The 25,037-nt window shown below is 34.5% G+C and overlaps 1 protein-coding gene across 3 annotated transcripts in view; it reads right to left on the bottom strand.

Annotated features, from left to right (window-relative positions):
• Positions 1-306: 306 nt before the first annotated feature.
• Positions 307-25,037, bottom strand: part of Ctr1A (Copper transporter 1A) — a 125,848-nt gene continuing 101,117 nt past the window's right edge. For 2 of the 3 annotated variants that reach the window (XM_072528924.1, XM_072528926.1), the window contains 3 exons: positions 18,469-18,564; positions 10,372-10,401; positions 307-4,835 (listed from right to left, as the gene is read on the bottom strand). In XM_072528924.1, coding sequence (XP_072385025.1) covers positions 4,634-4,835; positions 10,372-10,401; positions 18,469-18,564 — 328 coding nt within the window. In that variant the 3' untranslated portion in view covers positions 307-4,633. The remainder of the gene's footprint in view (positions 4,836-10,371; positions 10,402-18,468; positions 18,565-25,037) is intronic. The other variant, XM_072528925.1, reaches the window with a different exon arrangement.

The following is a 25,037-nucleotide window of genomic DNA, read 5'->3' as shown; positions in this document are numbered from 1 at the left end:
AATTTACGAATTTTGCATTTCCCATTCGTTAGCTTTCTACGTAGAACTTTTAGGCTATTATTTTCTTCTATAGTGCGTTTAATATTATCGGTTTTAAATTTAATTAAATCTCTCCTGATTGCCTTCGAAACAGTTTTATTTCATTTTTCTTAGAGTGTGGCTGTCTGCATTCTTATTGCTTCTTATTTTTCCTTTGATCTAGCAGCGTTTCAGTATATGGACTTATTTTACTATCTGATTTTCTTTTAGGGCAGTAAACTCGGTGACTGTATTGTACAATGGAAGATTTATGCAAAAAAAACAAACTTTGAGTTGTAAAATCAATCAATTTTATTAAACATTAACATTCTGATCTTCAGCAAGAAGAACCCGTACATATATGCAACCAGCGCATGTCACTTTACATCCCAAAAACAATTTTAATTATAAAAACATATTTAATAACAAATGTATCATAAATTTTCTGTCATAAAATAATCTCATACTTACTCTAATAAAAATACAAGAAGAAATAATGTATTTAACTTGTAAACACGCAAATAATAAAATACAGAGAACAACAAATGATATTTAAATACTAAAGTAAAATAAAAATAATAGACAGGGCAATACTGAATGAGAAAACCCAAAGCTATGCAAAGTTGGTAATATAAATGTTAAAATGAGATAGAGTTGCGTAGTCAAAATGATTTAAAAACAAATCAGTCTTTTTTTGAGCCTTAAAATACATTGGGATGATTTCTAAATTGGAAAATTATCAAATACAGTAGCGTACCAGCAAAATTAGCTGTGACTATGTTCATTTCTATACTAAATAGGCCTCGGAAATCTAAATTACAGTGCGTTATGTTTGAATTAGGTACATACGTAAAAATTGGCAACAATGTATGGTAATAGTACAATGATTTCAGTATTTTTTTTTTTTGGAGGTTATGTTCGTAAAAATGTCTTCAGTAACAGTAATTTTGACATTTATAACATGGTTTACGCTCCTAATTTGTCGTTTTATCAGGAATAGACTGACTCCTGAAATGGAGTGAAAAATTATTTAAATTTCTTTACAAAAATGCGCAGATATCGTCCACAACAGCAATTAATTCGGTTAGGGATGCGGTGTTTTTGCGACATTTAACTTTATGATATCAATGATCCTCTGTACAGTAGTTATTGTTGCTCTAGTGAATAGTAACATGTTGTTATATATAGAATATAGTGTGGTTTATAGGCTAGTGGAACCGTTTGTCGTTACTAAGTCAAAAACAAAGCCGACTACAATATTAAAATCAGTATTGACTGCTCTAGGGCTGTTCATTCCTGTGTTAAATCGCCTTGATACGAGGCAGTGATTTCGCAAAAACAATCAAACATCCTGTACTTTTTGAACATCCTATATAACTAATTCAATACTTAAGGCACTGCAGTTAGTATTATTTTCATATTGCTAATGTAAAACGATATATTGGTGGTGGTAAACTTTTGGTTAGCCACCATTTTTTTAGTTACAACTAATTTTATCCAATATTGAGCTCTCGGTAGATTGAAATTCACAGTTCCCTCTCAGAATAACATATTATAAGCAAGTTTTTTATGAACCAATTTCCTTTCAAATTGTTATTTCATTTTAATTAATCGAACACCACTCTGGGGTAGGTAAATGTGTTATCAATCAACGCGTTGTACAGAACATCACTCTTACGGAGTATCTAGGAATGTATTTATATATAGAATGTATTTAGGCAAACCAAACAAACGAACATTTACAACATATACACAGACAAGGTAAGGAACATTTACTAGATCAATCAAGAAATATTTTAATTCGATGTAGTAAGCCTGGGAACTAATGCATCAGCATAAATTTTTGGTAACCAGCGAGATCGGTGAAACCTTGTAGAGGTAGAGTGGCTAATCATTCTCGATTATGGTTGTTCGACCGAGTGGAAGTTAAGGCGACTTAACTTCTCGTGGGACATGTGCAGACTACATAGGAACAAATAAATAAAAACTGTGACGAAGCTTAATTTGGAAGCAGAATTTGTAAAAGGTTAGAGTATCTGGTGAAACAAGACAAAATAAGCTTCAAAGAAGACGTTTAGGCCTAATCGAAAGCCTCAAACAAAGATAGAAATGGGGTATACACAAAAGATCTTTAAATTCCCTCTGGAAGGTATCACACGACACCACCCCGATTTCTTTAGACTTTTCTGGAATTTCGCGATATGCCGATAGTGATCATCAATTTTCTAGTTTCTTGTGGCGAAAGAATAGACTAGCAACAAACAGAAAACCGTGATAGACCTTGACATGGCCCGAAAAAGTCTAAAGACATTTGTGATGCTTCGAGGAAAAGGTCTGAGTATCGTTGAAATAAGGAAAATGAGGCTCGATACCAGGCGTTTAAGTCTACCCGAAAGGCGCAAACAAATATAGATGAAGGGTATACACAATTCCTGGTATGATTCGATACCATCTAGCTTTCATTAGCCGTCTTAAGCATGTGCAGGTATATCGGTAGTCTTCTTGTGGGACAAAAATAGACTAGGAACAAACAAAAAACCGTAATAAGGCTCAACATGGACGAAAAATGACCACATCCACTAAGGTTCATTAGCTTTCTCAAGCATATGCAGGTATGGTAGTAATTCTCCATTTACTAGCTTCTTGTATGGCAAGAATAGTCTAGGAAAACCATGATAGAGCTCAACATTGAAAGAAAAATGTTCAAAGACTGAACATTTTGTAGTGCGTAGAGAAAAAATTTTGAGCATCTGTTAAAATAAGGCAAATAATCGACACTAGACGTCAACATCTATCCGAAAGGTATAACCAAACAAAAATGTAAGCTATACACAAAATATCTTCCAAGTCACAGTGTAGAAATGTCTAGAAGGCCAGACGACACCTTTATCTACAATATTCATGTTGCTGGTACCAACAGAGAGTGGAGGAAATCGATAGATTTTGTTTTGATGAAAGATATTTTTGTTAGGTTTGGTTAGTAGCAGATTTAATTTAGTTATATAACTAGATAAGTGAGTAAATAGCCCCTGAGAAACAGTTGCACGTTGTCAAGGTAGAAAATAGAGAGAATAGCTCAGCTGTACTTGTTTCGTCAACTAGAAGAAGGAGTTGCTCGTAGTATCATAATTTTTGTAGTGTTGTCAAGTATTTAAATATTTTTTCGAAGTATCACATAAACTTTTAAATTTAAAAACTGTTTTCAAAATAAAATACAAACGTCATTGAATCGTCTGTGAGTATCTTCATTGAAATATTTGTATCATATATAAAAAAGACCATGAAACACTAAGTGATATGTTAAATCAGTTTATTTAAATAGCACTTGGTCATTTTTCGATGCTTTTATTCATTTACTTGACGTCACTTTGTTTTCTGCCAAAGAATCTTTTTATTTGTTACTTATAGAAAAATATTAGACTGTGTTATCTCGGTGGAGACTATCAAGGCACACGTTACACTGAAAAGGAAAGAACACGACCTTCAAACACAACATCCTATCACTACTACAGTATAAAATGGTATGCTACTTGTTATACCTAACAATCAAGGGGAGGTTCAAATCTGAAAAAATTTTTTTAGCTAATGTGCCACTGTACATAAATTTTTGCTAAAGTCGATTTACAAAAAAAACTTTTAATCCAGAGGAAGACGTTGTTAAATTTTTGTAAGTCCCCTGTGATATATTTTACATTCTTGATATTTACAATGTGTGTAGTAGGGTTTTAGCCGGAAAAGTCTGCAAAATACCCAACGAAAGTCTTGAAAAACACAACAGTAACTTGTGTGAGGCGATTTTACTAGAATATTGACTGCGCATACGCAATATCATATGCGCCACGTAGTCAAGGTCAAAGAGTAAAAACGACGTTCATTGGCTATATTTATATGCTTCGAATGGTCTTTCGAAATACCAATCACTACAGACAAAATGTGGAAGACAACAGGATACTGTACAAATGAACATTTTTAGAAAATCAGTTGGAATATGCCGTAAATAAAGAATTTTCAACGATGAAATAAGTTCACGAATGGTAGTTAGTTAGTTAGGGTAGAAACAACATATTCAAATAGACGAATGATAAGTAAAACCCATGTAAAAATATAATTAAACATTTTGTAGGATACTGGGTTATGTCCATAAATGAATAAATATAGTACGAACACGTGCAGAGGACGGACAACGTTAAAGTCCCAAGAAGGATTATGGAAAGAAAGAAAGACTCATGAAATCTCGAAAAAAAGAATAACCAAGGCGATGAACGAAAGAAACTTATGGAGAACCAAATGTAATGAAAAGCTAATAGAATAGTAAAGAAATGAGTTAGCGGGCAAGGTTATGAGATCTTTTAAAACCGGTATTAGAAGAAACAAAAACTTTAAAAGAAGTTAAAACATTTTTTTATTAAATTTTGAATAATTCTTTCTAAAGTATTCATATACCTTGAAGGCACAACAGGATCAATTTTTTACTTTATTTCTACATACTCCTTTAAAATTTTCTAGTCAGTTTTAGCAGACTTTTCGCAGCTGATACACTTTGGTTTTATCTTAGTCTAAGATATATTATCTATCTTAAAATCCTAATTGATACTAAGCATTTGTTCGATTTATATCAGTGACAATGTTCCGTTACGTCGACCACCACAGATTTTTTCCATCCAAAGAGAAAATATCCCACTCCTGCGCCAAATACTACTGCCAAGCAGAGCCACACGTTGAAAGTCATGAAAATTAACATAAGGAAGTACGACAACACCATTTGGACCATATGTAGGATCGTTTGAAGGGCGTGCATCTTGCTCAACATTGTAGGCCTGCAAAATAAAACAAAATTAGTACACGGTAGTTAAGTAACCTAAGATTGACTAACTAAAATATATACAGTGTAAAATATATACATCCAAACAATAACGAAACAGAAACCCGGCGATTTTTGTTTAAAAGAGGATACTTTTTGCAGGTATTTTCTACTCAAGCACATTCACCTAGAGGCGAGGACAAAAACTTTCCAAAAATTTTAATTATATTGAGTTACAAAGTTGGAAAAAATGGCGTACCATTTCAAACACCTTGTATTTATAAATCGGACTTTGGCATGGATTCCTACTTTATTTGTACACTAATTTTCAACAGAATTTATTTGCTAATATAAAGCATCAACGTTCAAAATCCTGTATGTGTCAATAGGTCTGTTCCTTAGTTTTCTGGTGTAGCACTTCCATAGCATGGTGTTCCATAAATTGCACTTCTTTCCGTAAAAGTCCGTTGTTTCTATAAGGTTACAGACATCTGTCTACCACAGAACATTCCAATCACAGGTCATAGTTTATGCATAGGTTCTAGCAGTTGTCGTGTGTTGTCCTTATTTTCGTGTGTTGTAGTGTTGCAGCATTGTAATAATAATGACTTTGATCACAATTTCAAGTACTTTCTATAAATAAAATAATTAAAACTAAAAATAAATACATTCTGACTCTTATTGTAGCAAATATATGCTTTGATAATAAAATATTAGGTATTTTGTGAGTAAAAAATGTTAGGTCCATAATGATAACATATTTTTTTTGCAGGTGATAACAGAAATGAAACCTATTTCTGTAAAATCATTTTATGGCAAGGAAGAACTAAATAATGTTCAAATTAGAGACATTTGTGGATATGACTCTGAAGATTCCATTCTAGAATCCGACAGTGATGATGATGAAGTGGTACATATTTCAGAAAATGTTTGTTCGGTAGAAGTGAGCGTGGGAGATATGGAAGACAATAATGAAAACCTGGAAGATGATAATGGAAAAGAGGATGGCAATGACAATGAAAATGACGTGCCCAATCATCAGAATATTACATGGAAACGAATTACTAGTCGTTCTGCACAGCCAATTCAACCTTGGAAAGGTAGTTTACCGCCAGGACCTGAAAACTCGTATACTTCAATCAAATATTTTAGAACGCTGATAGATGACAATATTTTGGACAATAGCGTTCATCAAATTAATCTGTATTCTATCCAAAAGAACACCGAAACATCTTTAAATGTGGAAAAGAACGAAATAGAACAGTTTTTCGGAGTATCTTTGTTCATGTCAGTGTATGGTTTACCCTCAACTAGAATTTCAGTTGTTGCAGAGACTATGAGTCGGAATCGCTGGGAACAAATAAAAACTATCTACTTTAATGACAATAGTCAGATAATTTCCGGAGATAAGTAAGTTATACAAAATCAAACTGCTTTTAGAACCAGTTATAGCAAATTCCAATGACACAAAAACTATCAGTGGATGAACAAGTTATTCCTTTCAAAGGAAAATAGTCTAAAAAGTATATAAAAAACAAACCAAAAAAGTGGGGCTATAAAGCGTTTCTCCTATGCGATAGCAAAGGAATTATATATAATTTTGAACTGTATACTGATAGAGAAGAGCATTCAGAATATTTACCAAATGTTGTGAGTCAGCGGAAATTTGGTTCTTCGATTGGTTACAATAATTCCAAGAAATGCTTACCATAAGATATATTTTGATAACTGGTTTACAAGTATGTAATTGCAAATTGAACTGGACAAGTTGGGTATTCCCTTTGTACGTACGGTGCGTCCTAAGAGATTGAAAAGATGTAATTTCTCTACCGACAAAGATATGAAAAAGAAAGGAAGGGTGAGTTTCAAAGAAGTTGACTATAAGAAAGAAGGAATAACCCTTCGAGCAGTCAAATGGTAGGACAACAAGCCGGCCATTTACTGAGTTCGTTTGTAGGCACATATCCTAGAAGTCAAGTTAAAAGATGAGACAAAGCAAAGAAAGAAACCATTCTTGTGGAATGTCCTAACATTGTAACAATTTACAATAAATGTATGTGCGGAGTGAACTTAATGGACTCGTTGATGGTTTTATATAGAACTAGGATTCGTTCTAAAAAGTGGTACCTCCGCATTGTGTTCCATATATTTGATTTAGCAGTTGTGAATGCTTGCACCCTATAAGAAAAAACGATAAACTAAGTGTTTTAGATTTCAAACCATCTTGCCGCTTGTCTTTGTCAAGAGGGTAGAGAGGCTCAAGAAGAGGAGAAGGCCCAGTCTATCTATAATAGAACAAGAAATAGAGCAGAAAAGGAAAAGAGGACCTATCGCTTCTCTACCGGAGAAAAACATACGGAAGGACGGAATAGGCCATTGGCCTAAATTTTTAGGAGTCACAAACCCTATTAAAACAAAGGAAATAAAGAAACAGTAGAAAATTTGTTTTCAAAATTGGGCAGTACAGGGTTAAAAATATAGATTTATTCAAACTTTACGTTGATGGTCAAGCCACGAATGTCACTTCATTCATCCTACTCTAATTCCAATTTTTTTAGACCACTCTATACAAAATGTGTCGTTTCTACAATTTTATGCAGAATCTAAAATACAATAGTATATATAGCGTTTCATTAAAAATATTATAATCATATATCATATTATAACCAAATTCATGAAAACTTTCCGATTTACCGGAAGTGATAGTTAAATTGTAAATATTTTAAACGTATATATCAGCTAGTCATGCGAAAAGTGCCAATTTTCATACTTTAAATCTCAATATATTCAATGAAAATCTAATGTACGCTTTACGAGAAACACCCTATATTATATTGTAACTTAAGATAAAATTTTACGCACTAAAAACGATTTTAAAGCAAACTACAATTATTTTACGGCAAGCATGCGTTGTGTTACGAATCTACGTTATCAAAGTAAATAAAGAATATAATTTTTATGTTTTAAAGTAAGTTTACCAGTGTATAAGCATTAAGAAAGCACTTCATGGTGATTATACAGATGAGGTGCCAACCAAAGTCCATTGATAAAGGAAGAAAATTTTCAAAATCTGTTGATCTGCCATTTTCAGTTATACAGGGTGTCGACAGAAGTTCTTCACAAAAGAAAACTATTAATTATGAAGCTCATTTTAGGCCGCTTTGACGTAAATCGCTATAGACCTCTTTGGTCTATGGGTGGAGCTTTAATATCGGTTCAATTCAAATATCTTCTAAACGATTGTATTTTATGTAATACTATTCTGTATATTTATTTAGTAGAATGTACACAATCGTTTGGTGTAAATAAATTTTCTTTAATTGCAGTCATAAGCGGCTAGTTTAGGAGGGGCATTGGACATTTTTATTCATAATTTTTTTGTCTTTAAAAATCGATTTGTATGTTGTACAATGTATGATGTATCAATGCATACCTTTCCATTGACTAAAAAAAATTAATTTCTAATTGTGAAAAGTTGCCATGGAAAATAAACACAATAACAATTGTATTAATGTCAAACTGTTGTACAAAAATTGTTTCCAACTAATAACTTGACTAGAAAAATAAATTCTAGTAAACATAAACTTTTTAATACACAAAATTCTAGATGATACAATTTATAGTATACGAGGTTTGTCATTTAGTTTTGCATATAGCCGCTTAGAGGGTTTTTGTTGACATAAATCGAGAGTTTCATTGCGATACAACAAGTCTTGTAGATACAGTGAATTTTTGAAATTAGCGAGTGGATCTTAACCGAGAACATTTTCGAGCAATAATTTTTTACAATTTTTGAAGAAGATTATCCCAACAGCAATGTCTCGCGTAAATGGTTTCTGTGTTTGTCTCGGTGACGAATCCAGGTCAGGTTCACCGAAAATAGAAGTCACACAGCAAAACATTGATGCGGTTCGTCAGCTAATTAAGGATGACGAAGGGTGTTACGAAGTTGGTTTTCCGTTGGATCCCCCATTTGCTCACAGAAGGGCAAAAAGCGGTTCGCGTCAATTGGTGCTGAAAAAAATTGAAACGGTTCAACAAAGGAAGCTCAAAAAACGTTTATAGTAATGGTAGTAGCGATGAATCTTGGATTTACTTCTACAAACCAAAAAATAAACGCCAATCCGCTGCGTAGTTGTTTCACGATGACGAAAAACCAACAAAAGTGATCCGTTCTCGAAGTGTATCAAAGAAAATGGTCGCAACTTTTGTGTCAAAATCTGGTCATTGGCAACAATTGCTTTAGAAGATCGAAGAACGGTTACTTCTGATTGGTATATAAGGGTTTTTTTACCAGAAGTTATCGCGAAACTACGACAAAGCAACACACAACAGCGAATCATCCTACATCAGGACAATGCAAGTACTCACACTGCCCAAAAGAGACAATAGAGTTTTTGAAGCTTTAAAATATCGAATTGTTAAACCATCCACCGTATAGTCCCGACCTAAGTCCCAACGACTTCTTTACGTTCCCAAAGATCAAGAATTCAATGCGTGGGCAGCGATTCCAGTCGCCAGAAGAAGCCATCGATGCCTTTAAAACAGCGATTTTGCAGATGCCAACTGAAGACTGGAATAACTGTTTTACAAATTGGTTGGAACGTATGCAAAAGTATATTGATCTTGGTGGGACATATTTTGAAAAGCAATAAAGGACTTTAAGTCTATATATTTTTTCTTTATGACTATATGCGAAACTAAAAAGACAACCCTCGTAATAGAAAAAAAAATTACACCAAAATGACAACTAAAAGCATAAAAAACAAAAACGAATCTACAACAGATGCTCCACGTGACGGCCATCCGTTTCTATGCACAAATTTTTTCGCGTACGTAAAGATCGCCGAATTCTTGCAAAAATTCCCTATTGTTTCTAAATTCAGGCATCCTGAATTCGTCTCCAAAACTGATCGCCTATTTCTATTAGTTGTTCACACATAAAAATCCCAACGATTTACATCAGGAGACCTTGCTGGCCAAGCCACTGGACCGCCTCGTCCGGTCCATCGCTCACATTATTATCTAAAAAAGTAAGAACACTCCTAAATATAATTGGCCATACAACCATAATGTAGAAGTCGAATATCTAAATTAATATCCAATAAATCCTGTAGAGTATTTTGTAAAAAGGGATAATCCTGACCAATTAAACGATTGAGTCGATACAGGCCCGAGCAGGCATCCATACATTTATGCTAGATCTTTATTAATGTTAATTTATTTATAACATGAGAATTCTTCTCACCAACATAGCAATAATATTGTCCATTATGCGTATTAAAAATCCAAGTGGCTTCGTCACAAGACAAAATATGTGAAACAAGTCTTGGTCTGGGCTTTATTTATTTTGTAACAAACTTTGCCTTTTATAGCAACGATTAGGAAAGTATATCTTATTTATGATGAAAAAAATACTGGAAGAATATTCAAAGTGGGGTTTGGGATCAATAACCAGGCAGATTCAAGGCTACCTATACATAACAATATATTCTTTATTCACTTTAAGTTATAAAATATTAGTGAACATATTGGATATTCTAACAACTTACGGTTTTTTATGTGTAACCCCACCAATCATTCTGTTGCGATGGAACAAAAATGAAAATGAATTATTAGAGCGTACGAGTACGTGAATTATTAGCTATGAGCATGCAAATATTTGTCGTTTGATTCTTTTCTAATATACTACGCGCTGCGCGGCCTAAGTTGGGAATATTGCCAATATAATGGTAACGGTACTTCATTCTGCATCAATTATTTGTATGCAAACAATTAAAAATTATTATAGTTTTTAAAAAACATCATAATTTGAGATCTTATAAAGAGAATCGGACCAAAAAAAAAAACATTTTAAATATTGACAAAACACCAATATTGTACAGCCATTTGAAAATGACCTTTGTCCTCTCAAAAAACTACTTGACCCATTGTGACCATCTTTCGCAAATATAGTAACTATATAAAAACTCACATTATGAAAAGTGTTTTAAATGTTTTTATTGTTTATTTTAATAATTATGAACAATTGAAAAAACAGCTTACTTTCTGGTTTAATTTGTAATAACTTTTTTGTTTATAAACATTTTTTATTTAGAAAATCTTAATTTAAAGAGAAAGTATTTTCAAGAAAGTCGTCTGTTGAACGGTTTTATCTAGAACGCGTAGTTTTTTTCAATATTGAAATTAATGAAAAAAGTCCCATTTTTGCTTACATGTCATGACGCAGAAAAAGTTTTCACAACCACAAGATAATACGTCCTTTCTACCGACTTCCCTCAAATATTTCAGTTAAAAAATAGTGATAGAAAAATAGTGATAAAAAATAGAAATAGATCATAATAAACTATAAACAACTTATAAATTTAATATAATTTAATTATTTATTTGAATTGATATAAGGTTGAATGCTCGAATAAATGAACTTTAATTAACTAAAAAGCAGATATCGAGCACAGTTTTATTAATTGAAACTTGCCCAAGTACTTTCGCTCCCTAGAGCATTTTCAGGGGCATTGACGAAATAGGCCGCAATTGACGAAATGCCCCTGAAGATGGTCTAGGGAACGAAAGTACTTGGGCAAGATTAAATTAATAAAACTGTGCTCTATATCTGCCTTTTATTTGATCAAAGTTCAATTATTTATTTCTCTGAATAAAAAAATAAAAAAAAAATAATGTCAATTGTTAATGTGGATAAGTGACTTTAATATTTAGCTATATCCCTAACTTATGCCTCGCGGTTTATATCAATTATTTTTTTGTCAAATAAATACTTGTGAAATTAAGATTTAGATGCACAAAAACTAACCAAATATGAAATTTCCTACAAGAAGAATTTAGATGAATTGGATCTTCTAAACCTAAATGGTAAAAATGTGAATCTGCTGAGTGAAGTACTTTGGGGTAACATTAGATTCGAGTCTTATTTGAAATCAGCAGATAGAACGAATAATGAAGAGAGAGATCACTACGTTAATGGTAATCGGACGCACTTATGGAAAATTGTAGAGTTTAAAACCAGACATGTTATATTGGATTTATAACGTGAGGGTAAAACCGAAAATTATATATGCATCGGTGGTATGGTGGCCAAAGACGAGCCATCTGGAAAACCATTGAAGTACCGAACAATGTGTAAAAAATTGGTTTCCTTGGAGGTCTCATCAACAACAGCTATGAAGGCCCTGCTGGAACCACCTCTTTTGCATATCATTATAGAGGGGAGGGGATGAGACTTTATCGACTCCGAAAAACCTGAGCAACGAAGTAGTTATATCATTGTACAGTAATATCATAAATGATATAAGGGATATCGAATGAATGATGATTTACCTGACCGGATGGTACCCAGATACAGGTCTAAATAGTCTAAGATCCCACTGCAAGATCACTACGTTCATAACCTAGTTAATCAAACTTACATTTTTACATATGAGCCCCTTCCCATATCAGTTGGACCAGCTATGGAATTTTAATTTTAAGTCTGTTTATTACCATAAACAAATTATACTCTGCATGTTTTTATAAGTTCCCATATTAATATGGTATTTTTATTAATATTTATTAAAAATATTACCCGTATGGTTTTTAATTTATTTTCAACAATAAAAAAAAATTCACTAACCCATGGCTGTACATTCACTTATGTCTACATACGTTGATTTTTTCATAATTGCGTTAAATCCAGAAGTAGCTATGGAAAAATGACATCAAAACAATAATATTGTCAGTTAATGTCAAATTTAGTTTGTAGTATTGTAAAGTTTTTTGCCGTGTGTGGATTGTAAAGGTAAAGGTAAAGTTATCGATGAGAAAATTTGATCAATCATTATAAGATTTTTTAATTCTGAAAAATGCAATTCGGAAATCGCAAATATGTTGCAATTGTCACGCTATAGCATAAGAAATATAGTCAGAAGATACAAAACTACAGGTTCGGTCGTCACAAAACCTAGAAATGTACGAAAAAGGAAAATAACCGCATTATAGTGAAAAATCGACGAGAAAAATTATATGGAGTTAAGCGTTTTATGGAGTGACGTTATTGGAAGACACGTTTCTAGATCAAAATGTCACCAATTAGCATTTGGTACTTACAAAGTAAGTTTTATAGTTGAAAATATTTGTAAGGATTGTTTTTATTAAATTTCATTTTATTTTAGGCTAAGGAAAAACCACTTTTAACATTACATCAAAAGAAAAATAGACTAAGATGGTCAAAAGAGCATAAAGATGGACTCAGTCGCAATGGGGTAAAGATTTGAAGTGTGTGTTGGAAACAGTAGGAGTCGCGTCATTCGCAGAAAAAATTAAGCTTTCCATCCCGACTGTCTGAAGAGAAAAGTCAAATTTAATGCATCTGTGATGATCTGGGGCAGTATGTCGTCTAAAGGTGTGAAAAAGTTAAATTTTATCGATGGGATTGTAAACACGGATAAACATTAGAATATTTTAGAAGAATCTCTTTTACCGATTATGGAACACCGTTTAAAAAGGAGGATTTAAAATGGATTGAAGACCATGGCATACCACTTCTGGAATGGGTTTCTAACAGTCCCGACTTGTCTCCGATGAGACTTTGTGGCGCGAAATAAAAAAAACTTTGAGAAAACATTCTGCCAGGTCCGTCAACGAATTGAAGGAAAAATTGCAAGAAATATGGGATTCGTTTACATTAGAATTTTGTCAGAACTTGGTAAAAACTATGCCTCGAAGAATTGTGGATTTCATTAAAAATAAAGGGGATGGAACTCAGTAGTAAACTTTCACATTTTTTTTGTTAAAATTACATATTCTGTGCGTTTTTGTAAATTCATTATTATTCTGTTTAATCAATAGTTTTCATTACGTTATAAAATATTTTCTATAATTGAATAAATTCAAAAATGTTGTTGGCTGCATTAAAACTTCTAAAATTTACGCTGCGCTTTTATTTTAGTTATCTAAAATTAAATTTTCGTATCAATGTAACGTTGGGCCAACTGATAGGGGAAGGATAATTGAAATAAAAATATTTGCAGTCACTTTTTGACTGGCAACCTATTATCAATGTATTCTCCTAATTTTAAATGTATGTATAAATGCGAGCTTGATTATCTATGTTATGAAAGTAGTGATTCTGCAGTGGGATCTTGTACTAAAAGTACATTTTGTGGATATACGCCAACAGGTAAAGATTTATGCAATTTTGCATTGTGCAAGGGGAATTAACATAGGGGGCTCTTATACGCCCTAAGGTGGTCTAAGCGAATATGGGAATTTCTAGAAGAACTCGACAAGCCGTGGGAGTGCCAAAAAGCACCGTATCACTGGTCATAACTCTCATTGGGAAAATATACATTCGCTAATAAAGCTGAAGAACTGTAGAAAACAAGTAAACGAAATTTTTTCATGTCTTAATACAGAAGTTGCTTTTAAATTAACAGTCGCAGAAAGATTGTTCAAAACGAGGAAAAATTTCGAGAATATTTTAGACTTTCCAGGGATTTATTTGGAACTGTCTTACAATTTGTACTAGATCCACTAGTGTTTCATCCTCCTCGGGAGAAAATTTAGTAGACATCACTTAATTATTACAATAATAATAACTATATAAAAATAAAATTATAATTTCCGTATAGATGTGTACGCTGTGAGCTCAGCTGAACGTTTGCGTCCAAATCAAATCGCAGTTGATTCCAGCGCACACCATGGACGTACACGGCTATCGCTCTGCAGTTCACGCAGCTCAGCAGAACCTAACAAACCGTTATCATAGAAAACCATTTCTTTAATTTTGACGAACTTGCGCGGCATTCGACTGACTGTGAGTTATGCGTCGCTCACTGTTCCAACAAACCATAGCTTTAGGCTACAGACTGTGTAGTAGAAAACCTGAAATAGTCATCTATATCTTGCATGACTGTGTGGCATTAGATCTTTAAGTGGCAAATACTTTTCGGCGAATATTAAGTGACTTCAAAAACATATGGTATCTATCCACTAGACCTGTACAAGCTGGTAAAGGGTTCCAGAATGCTGCAAGGAGTATAATAGAATGAATTAGTGAAAGATGCATTATAATGTAACGTAGCGGGTAAAATATCCAGAGTAAGATCTCCAATACAATGGTCGGACCAAATAAAGGAGATGATTGGTTACTCATTCTCCGAAGCAAAACATCACGCACAGGATAGAGATAATTGGACAGAACTAGTCAAACAAATTACATGACGCCACTACATCCTTAAGAAGGAGAAAAGATAGAGGAGGAAGGCATTATAATAGAAAGCATAAAAAATTCAACTGTGACGTCACTGTATAATTATTATGAATACAAGTACAAGTTTGCATATAAAACAGTAACTGCATCGGTATGTTAAGTATGCCGTGGAGTCATTCCATTAGACTATTCCGCGGATATTATTGTTTTGACTACATATTTGTACATATAATAAACCTTCATTAACAATTTAATTATCATATCTGAAATTTATGTACGATAAAAAGATGTAAGTACCCGATAGATATCAATATTTAACCAAATTCATGCGATAAAAATGTTATTATCAAGGAATCAGACGCTTGAGTTAATTTTTTTATGAAAGTGAAATATATTTTTTATGATATTTTGACTAAAATTCTAATACCTAATTTAAAGTATTCGTCAAAATAAATAGTACCAAAAAAATACCATTGTGTTTATGCTATATAATATAAATAAGCCAAATATGGTAAATTAGATTATATTTATAATAGGGTAGAAAACCCGATAATATGCATAGGTGACGATCGCATAAAACGCGTGAAAACTTTTAAATACCTTGGCACCATAATCAATGACCAATAGGATCCACAACAAGACCGAAGATAAAAACCCGAATACAAATGGCAAGACAAGCTTTTGTGAAATTCAGACCGCTCCTATGTAATCAAAACCTAAATTTCGAAATACGCTACAGAATGGTCAAGTGCTACATATGGTCCATCTTGCTTTATGGCATGGAAACGTGGACTTTGAAAAAAACATCTATCAACAAACTTGAAGCATTTGAAATGTGGTCATTGAGAAGAATGATGCGCATACCTTGGGTGGATAGAGTTCGAAACGATGAAACTTTGAATTAATTAAAAAACGCAAGATTGGTTACCTTGGGCACATATTGAGAGGAGCAAAATATGAAATAACACAGTTAATCCTACAAGGGAAGATCGAAGGTAGGAGAGGAGCCGGCCGCAAACAATTATCCTGGTTAAGGAATATTAAAGAATGGACAGGAATACACAATACAGGCGAGCTGTGTCACGCCGCCAAGAACAGAATTCTAGTACTGAGATAGTCGCCTACGCACTTTGGTGTATGGCATGTTAAGAAGAAGAAGGTAAATTAGACTATTAAAGTCTATTTGTTTGCAACTGGCAGCTCATTACAAATGCAAATCTTCCAATAGAGGTTAAACGTTACCGTCAAGGCCATAATAACTCGCATACTACTACTGTCCTTTTAAAAGGCAATCGATCTATTTCCCTTAAATTGATAACTTAAACTTACCGTTGACAGATGGCGCCTGTGGGGTTTACTGTCAAACATATCGATCGATATATTTCATCAGTTGCTCGCTTTAAAAGTTTGTTTACGTATCGGCATAGCATTGTTTTGTTTTTTAATTAAACATAGATGTTGCTAATTGGAAGTAAGTAAGTTTTTTTTAATTACAAATCAAATGTAGGCGTTTTATATGATTTGCTAGTCATTGCTTTACTTACGTGTAATTATAGTGAAAATATTGCTTTGAGTCCTTTGTTACTTTCTAGTGTACGGCCATTTTTTTTTGTTCTTTTAAAAGGACAGTAGCAATAAGCACTACAAAATGGTTATTTTTTTAGGAAACCGTTAAAATTGCATGAGTTAATTGCAGAACTTGAGACAGATGAGAGTCCAACGCCTCCTGATGGTATAATTATTTTTCCTCCAGACAATGCAAATGATAATATAACAGATTACGATTCAGGAGACGAAGATATTACAACGATAGACCGTTTACCATGAAGCCAGCTGAGAAATGACGTGGAGGTTATTTTCGACAATCAAGATCAGAGTCCAGAAGAGTCGGATTCCGACGACGACGTACCTCTTGCTACACTACGCAAAGAAGAAACAAAACCTTCGATTATTTTCGAAAAACTAGAATCTGCACAATGGCTTATAGGTGATCTGTACCACCATCCTAAAGATGTTTACTGGAGACCAAAAATCGGAGCTAAACAAAATCGCACGCCATTACAGTCTTCAGGCTATTTTTTGACGACAAATTATTCAATACGATAACAACATATACAAATACATACGCGGCACAAAAAAAACTTGACTAGTGATGTTACAGATAATGAAATTAGGTGTTTTGTGGGTGTGCTTATTTTGAGTGGCTACATGGTGTTACGAAAAAGATATATGTATTGGGAAAATCGTGATGATAGTCAGAATGAAAAAGTCGCTGGAGCTCTATCGAGAGATAGATTTCCCCATATAATGAAAATTCTTCATGTGTGTGATAATAATAGTTTGGACAAAACAGACAAGTTTGCTAAAATACGTATATGATGCATTGAATCAAAATTTTTTAAATCATGCTCCTTTCGAACAAGTACATAGCCTAGATGAAGCTATGGTACCATATTTTGGAAGGCACCCTACGAAACAATTTATACGAAACAAACCCATTCGTTGGGGTTATAAGCTTTGGATGGGTACTCTCCGTCTTGGTTATATTGTATGGTTTACACCATATCAAGGCAATTCAGTGCAAATACCAGCCTCATACAAAAACTTGGGTCTTGGTTCGTCGGTTGTTTTGTCTTACGCAGATGTGCTTTAATCACGCTGGCCAAAAACGAGATTCCACCTTTTTTTTGATAACTTCTTCTCGTCCATGCATCTACCAAATGAGTTAAAAACTAGAGGTCTTTTCGGTACAGGTACAATAAGGGACAATAGAACACTAAAATGACCCCTATTCGCTCCAACAGCTATGAAAAAAAAGGAAAGGGGTACTTACGATTACAGATTAGATAAAAACACAGGAATTGTGGTTTGTCGCTGGCACGACAATAGTGTCGTTACAATTGCATCTAACTTTTGTTCCCGTCTAGGAACTCTCTGTATCTTTATCGTATTATTTTGTCTTATTTTCTTTTCGTTCTCGTAACTTTATATCTTTCACGTTATCGCTCTTATCTAATTTTCTATCCATTCTCGTATTTACCCCTACCAAGATACCTCTACCAGACTGAAGCCCATACCGTAGTACTCTTATTTGTGTAACCGTGTTGCCAATAATCAGAGCATTTTCCATCTTCCACACTTCTCCACTGCCCAACAGTGGTTTTAATTAATGTGTATCTTGTATTCCTACGTTTTTACATTTTTTATAATCGCGCAGTTAGTGAATTTAGTGTACAATATGATTTTTTAATAGCTACCCAATGGCAACCCCTTTTTAGATTATGTTTAAATCTTCTGAATAACTAATCATAATTATTGTATAGTAGTTTTAATATTATTGAGTCCGGCCCTGATTCCACCGCCATATTCTGACGCCGTTTTTAATATGCAAATAATTAATAGGAAAATGTCCAAACAACTGTATTATAATGAAAGGGATACTTACTGAACTACTTGAGGTTCTTCAGGGGTAGCATTTTTATCCGGAAGCGACACTGCCCTATACTGTAAAGAGTTGTAGGTTTTCCAAAACAAATATTCCCTGGAAATAAGAAAATTGTTATATACAATGCATAGTTTTCAACAATCAAAGTAATGTACACGATTTTTTACGATGTATACGAAAATTAAGATTATATAAATTTGAAATTTAAAATGAAATGGGAAATGACACTTGTCAGTTGTCATTTTTCGAAAAAAGATTTAAAATACCAGCATTGCATCCTACTCAATCTGTCTGTCGCCTCGATTACAACCAGATGGTCGTACCATAAACAATTTTTTTTGTGTTTTTGTGAAGTCTGTATTTTAGATGTTTTTTGAAAACCTTCGAAGTGTTTTAAGTTTTAAAAAATGTTCACCAAGGGGATCCTCGTTAGTAGTATTACTTTATAAATTTTTAACGTAAGTTAAACATTGTAACACTTAAATTAGTTAATTATATTACAGTACCTGCCCAAGTTATTAGGCCAAGCAAGGAAAAATTTACTATATGAAGTTATTTCTCTCATGATTATGAATATATTTGAAAAAAATTACTGTTTTGTTCTTTTTTGTGAACAATAACTCTTAGCTAATTAAACTGTACTAAAAAAGTTAACAAAAAACCTGTAAAACGTATAATTTTTACAAAGTATTTTTACATTTACAATTACAAAGTAAATTTAATATTTTGTATGTCCGCTTTTGGCTGCTAAAAGAGCTTGAACACGTCGAGGCATGCTCAAGATACAGGCTTGAATAATTTCCTGGAGGTGAGGATTATGATTCCACTCATATAAGAGCGTTTCAAGTAACTCCCTTTTATTAGTAATGTTTTTTTTTTTTCGCAATCTCCCTTTTCTGTAGTTCCCACCCATTCCCAATAGCGTTCATATCAGGCGAGTTGCCTGGCCAGTCAAGAACTTTATTTTTTTCTTGTTTTAAATAAGTTGAAATACTCTTAGCCTTGTGGCAAGGAGTACCATCGTGCATAAATATGGGTTCCTTTTCTCCAGGAAACCGTACCTGCAGCTGTGGCAAAAGTCTCGTCTCGAGTACTTTCCGGTACCGGTCTTGTCTCATCGTGTTTTCCACTACGTAGATACCGTCTGTACCTTTGCCGGATACCACAGACCAGACCATGAGTGATGGTGGGCACAATGCAGTCGGGCTTGTATTTCTCCTTGGGACGTCTCCGAAAAAACTTCGTTTTCCTGTCAAAACTTAAAAAATGGATTCGTCCGAGAAGCAGACCTGAAATAGAACAAAATTTTTAGAAATGCTCATGTTTTTTTATTTTTTAATATTGATATTCAAGCAAAACAACACAAGTATACCTTTTTACAGTCTTCCACTGTCCAGTTTCTGTATTTTTGTGCCCATTCGAAACGTTTCTTTATCATAGCCGGAGTAAGCCTTGGCTTTCGAGCTGGTGTCCTAGCTACCAGTTTGTTTTCGATAAGTCTCCGAGGAACTGTTCTTTCTGAAACACAAATTCCTTCATTTTTTATCTCCTGGGTAAGCATTCGCAGTGGTTTCTTTCTGTTTACTAGGCAAATATCTCTTATTTTGCGATCAGTCCTAGGAGTAGTCGCACGATGTCTTCCGCTGTTACCCTTACGCTTTTGATCCACACTGACTCCAGACGCAATTTTCTGTTTTATATTCCTTACATAACTTCTGATACTCCTACCATTGCTGTTATTTCATTTTGAGACATTTGCCCAGCTTTTAAGAGGCCAAATACCTGGCCTACTCGTTTTGGTGACAGATCAGCGTTTTTCCCCCATCTAAAAATGTATAATATCCTTAATGATACCAATAACTTCACTGCATATATTTATAATAAATAAAAAAAAAGGTAAATCACTCACCTCTGCAATAAAATTTCGGGTCAAAACCGTTTAGAACTCAAATGTTGACAGACAGTATTTGAGGTTATAAAATGCACACTAGTTGACAAGACGCAATGCTGTCTAGAAATGGCGGATAGGGCGATGTTGCCAACGTTAAAATAGTACAATAATGTTACCATACTATATTAAATGTTGCTATGCGAAAAAAATAATAACATTGCTGTTGATAAAAATTATTAATTTAAAAAAATGCAAATTTTTAATGCTTGGCCTAATAATTTGGCCATGTACTGTAGTTATTCTATTGTAACATAACTCTGAGGATGGCTTTGTAAGCCGAAAGTACTCAGCTACAGTTAAGTCCATGGTTCTTTATCCATCGGAGTACATCGAAAAGAGATAGGTACAAAAAAGACGCTTGGGGACGTTTTCAGACTTTAAAGATTTCAAAATTTTCAAGCAAAACTAACATTTTACATTATATTTATTTGATAGCGTTAAATTTTATAATATGATCCGTAATAGGAGCAGTAGCCACTTTCTGTCACTTGCTGTTGCTGGGAGTAAATTTCCGATTTATTTCGTATGCTTTAAATGATGATGCGAAGAATATCGAACAATCAGCCTAATGAGCCACATGTTGAAATTGTTTCTTAGAGTCATCCATGGAAGAATTTATAAGAAGTGCGAGGAACAAATATCGGACAGACAGTTCGGCTTTATTAACGCAGTGGATACCAGAAAGGCACTTTTCGGAGTACAGGTACTGATTCAAAGATGCAGGGACGTTAACTGCGACGTATACGCGTGCTTGATCGACTATGAAAAGGCATTTGACAGAGTTTAACATCAAAAGATGATAAACATTTTAAAAGAAGCAGACCTGGATGACAAAGACCTCAGAATAATTTCAAAACTATACTGGAATCAGACCGCATACATGAAAATTAACGGAGAAGAAACAAATCACATAAAAATACTACGTAGAGTTAAACAGGGATGTATCCTATCGCCGTTGATATTTAATATGTACTCAGAGAAAGTTTTTAACGAGGCTCTTTACGGAATAGACGAAGGCATCCTTCTAAATGGTGAAAGAGTAAACAATGTTAGATATGCCGACGACACCATGGTGATAGCAGGTAGTTTAGAGGGACTTCAGAGGCTAATGGACAGAATAAACGAGTACAGTCAACAGTACGGACTAAACATTAATACCCACAAAACGAAACAAATGATTATCAGCAAGGAGAATATAAATGGGGCTCATCTATACATTAATGGGACGCAGATAGAGCGAGTAAAACAATATTGCTACCTGGGAACTATTATAAACGAACAGTGGAGCAATGTACAGGAACTAAAGTGCCGCATAGGAAAGGCAAGAACGGTCTTTAACAAAATGAGCGCCATCTTCAAAAATCACAACATATCCCTAGATACAAAAATGAGACATTTGAGATGCTATGTTTTCTCTGTGTTGTTGTACGGGGCGGAAGCATGGATGCTTACAGACACCACTATTAAAAAACTTGAAGCATTTGAGATGTGGCTTTATAGAAGAATGCTGAGAATATCATGGACAGCAAGGATCACGAACAAGGAAGTTCTAGAAAAAATGAAGAAGGAACCAGAGATTGTGTTTAAGATATATATATATATATATATATATATATATATATATATATATATATATACAAGGATTTCCACAGTTTTCACTGTATTCCTTCACTCAACCGTTTTCTCCAATTTTTCCTGTTTAGCCAGTCCCCTTCTTGTAGGTTTCTTCTACTCATTGCTTCGTCCACCTCATCTCTGAAAGATCTTCGGGGTCTGCCTCTCTTTCTTCTTCCTATCGGGCTCCACTCTGTTATTCTATTTATCCACCGATTTTGGTCTGCTCTTCTGACATGTCCGTACCATGTTAATCTCTTCTGTTCGATGTAGTCTATTATGTCGGAGTTCATTCCCATTCTCCTCTTAATCTCCATGTTATTTATTCTGTCTCTTCTTGTTACTCTGCAGCTTCTCCTTAGGAATTCCATTTCTGTTGCTGTTATTTTGTTTTTGGTTTTATTATTTATTGTCCAATTTTCACACCCATAAGTGAGGATACTTCTTGTCATGGTATTATATATTTTTTTCTTTGTTTTCATGCTGATGTTCTTATCCCATAGTACCGGGTTCAATTTTCGTATGCAGTCTCTTGTTTGTCCTAGTCTATTTTTTATATCTTCCTCCGTTGTTCCTTTGTTTGATATTATGAAACCTAAATACTTATACTTGTCTGTTCCTTTGATTTGTTTACCTTCGTCTATTTCCAGCTGTTTTATTTCTGTATTCTCCGTTGTTAGGTATTCAGTTTTCTTTAGGTTTATTTCCATCCCATTCTTTGTATATTCCTGCTCCAGTTTTCTCATCATAAAACTGAGGTCATCCTCGTCTTGTGCGATCACTATTTGGTCGTCGGCAAAACTTAGCGTATATAGATATTCGTTCCTTACTGGTATACCCATTCCTTCGCACTTTCTTTTCCATGGTTTCAGGGTTTTTTCCAGGAATATTTTGAACAGGGTGGGGGATGTGGAGCAACCCTGTAGTAGTCCCTTTGTCGTCTTAAATGGCCTGCATATTCTATTGCCCGTTTTGATAGCTACTTCGTTATTCTTGTAGAGTGCTTTTACCGCGTTTATTAATCTTCGTGGAACTTCGATGTCTTCCATTGCTTCCCATAGCTTGGTTCTAGGTATTGAGTCATATGCCTTCTTAAGATCAACAAAAGCCAGATGGACGGATCTATTTTTGGCCATTCTTTTTTCTATTAGTTGTTCGACCGTGTAAATGTGATCTAAGCATGCTTTCCCCGCTGTGAAACCTGCCTGGTCTTCTCCGATTTTATCTTGTATATATATTTCTATGTGTTTAAGATCAAACGCATAAAATTGCAATATCTGGGACACGTTATGAGAAATCAGCACCGTTACTCCCTGCTGCAGTCTATATTGCAAGGTAAAGTCAAAGGTAAGCGAGGACCCGGTAGAAGGAGAATATCATGGCTGCGGAATTTAAGAACATGGTTTAAGAAAACCTCAACGGAGCTGTTTCGAGCCGCACCAAGCAAGGTCATGATTGCCAATATGATTTCCAACATCCGAAACGGATAGGAACCAGAAGAAGAAGAAATGATGATACACGGGTAAAGTACCATGGACTCAACTGTAGGAATTAAACATTTTACAGATTTAAATGAAATGAAGTATTTGAGAAGATTAAAAAGTGTTTCACGAATAGATAAAGTGAGAAATTAAATAATTAGGACCAACCTGAATATTGAATCAATAACACAGTTTATAGAAAGAGGACAATTTGACTGGTTAGGGGACAAAAAGAAAGAAAAAGAGTGGAGGGAAAGAAAATGACCTTCTTGGGATAATGCGGTTGGGAAGATATTGAAGCGGAACGACAAAATATGGCATGAAACGAAAGAAATGTCGAAAAACAGGACCGGAGGACTGGAAAACAATTTATAAGTATACTAAGTGACATAGAAATCCGAACACCCAGTTTAAATGATTTTATTTCAATAAAATTTGGTGTAATATATTTATCTTACTGAAAAAAACAAGTGATAAAGTTTTTAGCCTTATCAATTGAAGATTCCGGTTTTTATACTTTTAGTTTTTAAAGTCCCTAACAATCTAAAAATGAATGTTTCAGTCGCAGTAAAGATCCAAATTTGGCGGATTGTGGTTCTTGACATTCTTTACGATTGGTTACGATGCCTAGAGTACGGAGACCTGTACGATTTCGTCAACTTAGTGAGTTTGATAGGGGCCGTATAATGGGACTTCGGGAAGCTGGACTTTCTTTTCGGGAAGTTGCAGTTAGAGTGCAAAGAAGTGTAGACACCGTGGTTAGGTGTTGTCAGGCATGGCTTCAAAAAGGCCGTACGTAAAGAGCAAGGGGCACTGGACGCCGCCGTAGAACAACAGACCGTGAAGATTGCCGCCTAAGATTATTGGCCTTAAGAGACCGTTTCTCCACTACCAGCTCCATTGCAAATGAATGGTTTGCAGAACACGGAAGACCTATTGGCATGCGAAGTGTTTACCGACGAATGAGAAGTTTTAGCCTGTTTTCATACCGACTACACTGGGTCCTCCCTTTAACTCCAGAACACCGCCGTAATCGCCTTCAGTGGTGCAAAGAACGGTCATTCTGGAATCAGGAATGGAACAGTATTGTCTTTAGTGACGAGTCAGGATTTTGTTTAAGCATGCACGATGGTTGAGCGAGGGTTAGAAGGCGACGTGGTGAAAGGAGGAATCCACAGATTTTTGTTGAAAGACATGTTCATCACACTGTTGGAGTTATGGTTTGGGGTGCTATAGCTTATGGTTCCAGGTCACCTTTAATCTTCATCAGAGGTAACATCTTGACACCCTGGCAAATCCAATTTTCCAACAAGATAATGCCCGACCACATGTTGCAAGAGCCACAATAGACTTCTTTCAACATAATGATGTCACATTGTTAGCATGGCCACCAAGATCTCCCGACTTATCCCCAATTGAGCACGTGTGGGATATGATGGGTAGGAGATTGCTCAATTTGCAACGTCCTCCTCAGACTCTACAAGCACTTCGAGAGGAGTTGGTGGTTGCCTGGAATGAGATAC

Source organism: Diabrotica undecimpunctata, chromosome 4, assembly GCF_040954645.1.
Source record: "Diabrotica undecimpunctata isolate CICGRU chromosome 4, icDiaUnde3, whole genome shotgun sequence".
NCBI classification, from domain to species: domain Eukaryota; kingdom Metazoa; phylum Arthropoda; class Insecta; order Coleoptera; family Chrysomelidae; genus Diabrotica; species Diabrotica undecimpunctata.
This window is presented reverse-complemented; position numbering and strand designations above follow the sequence as displayed.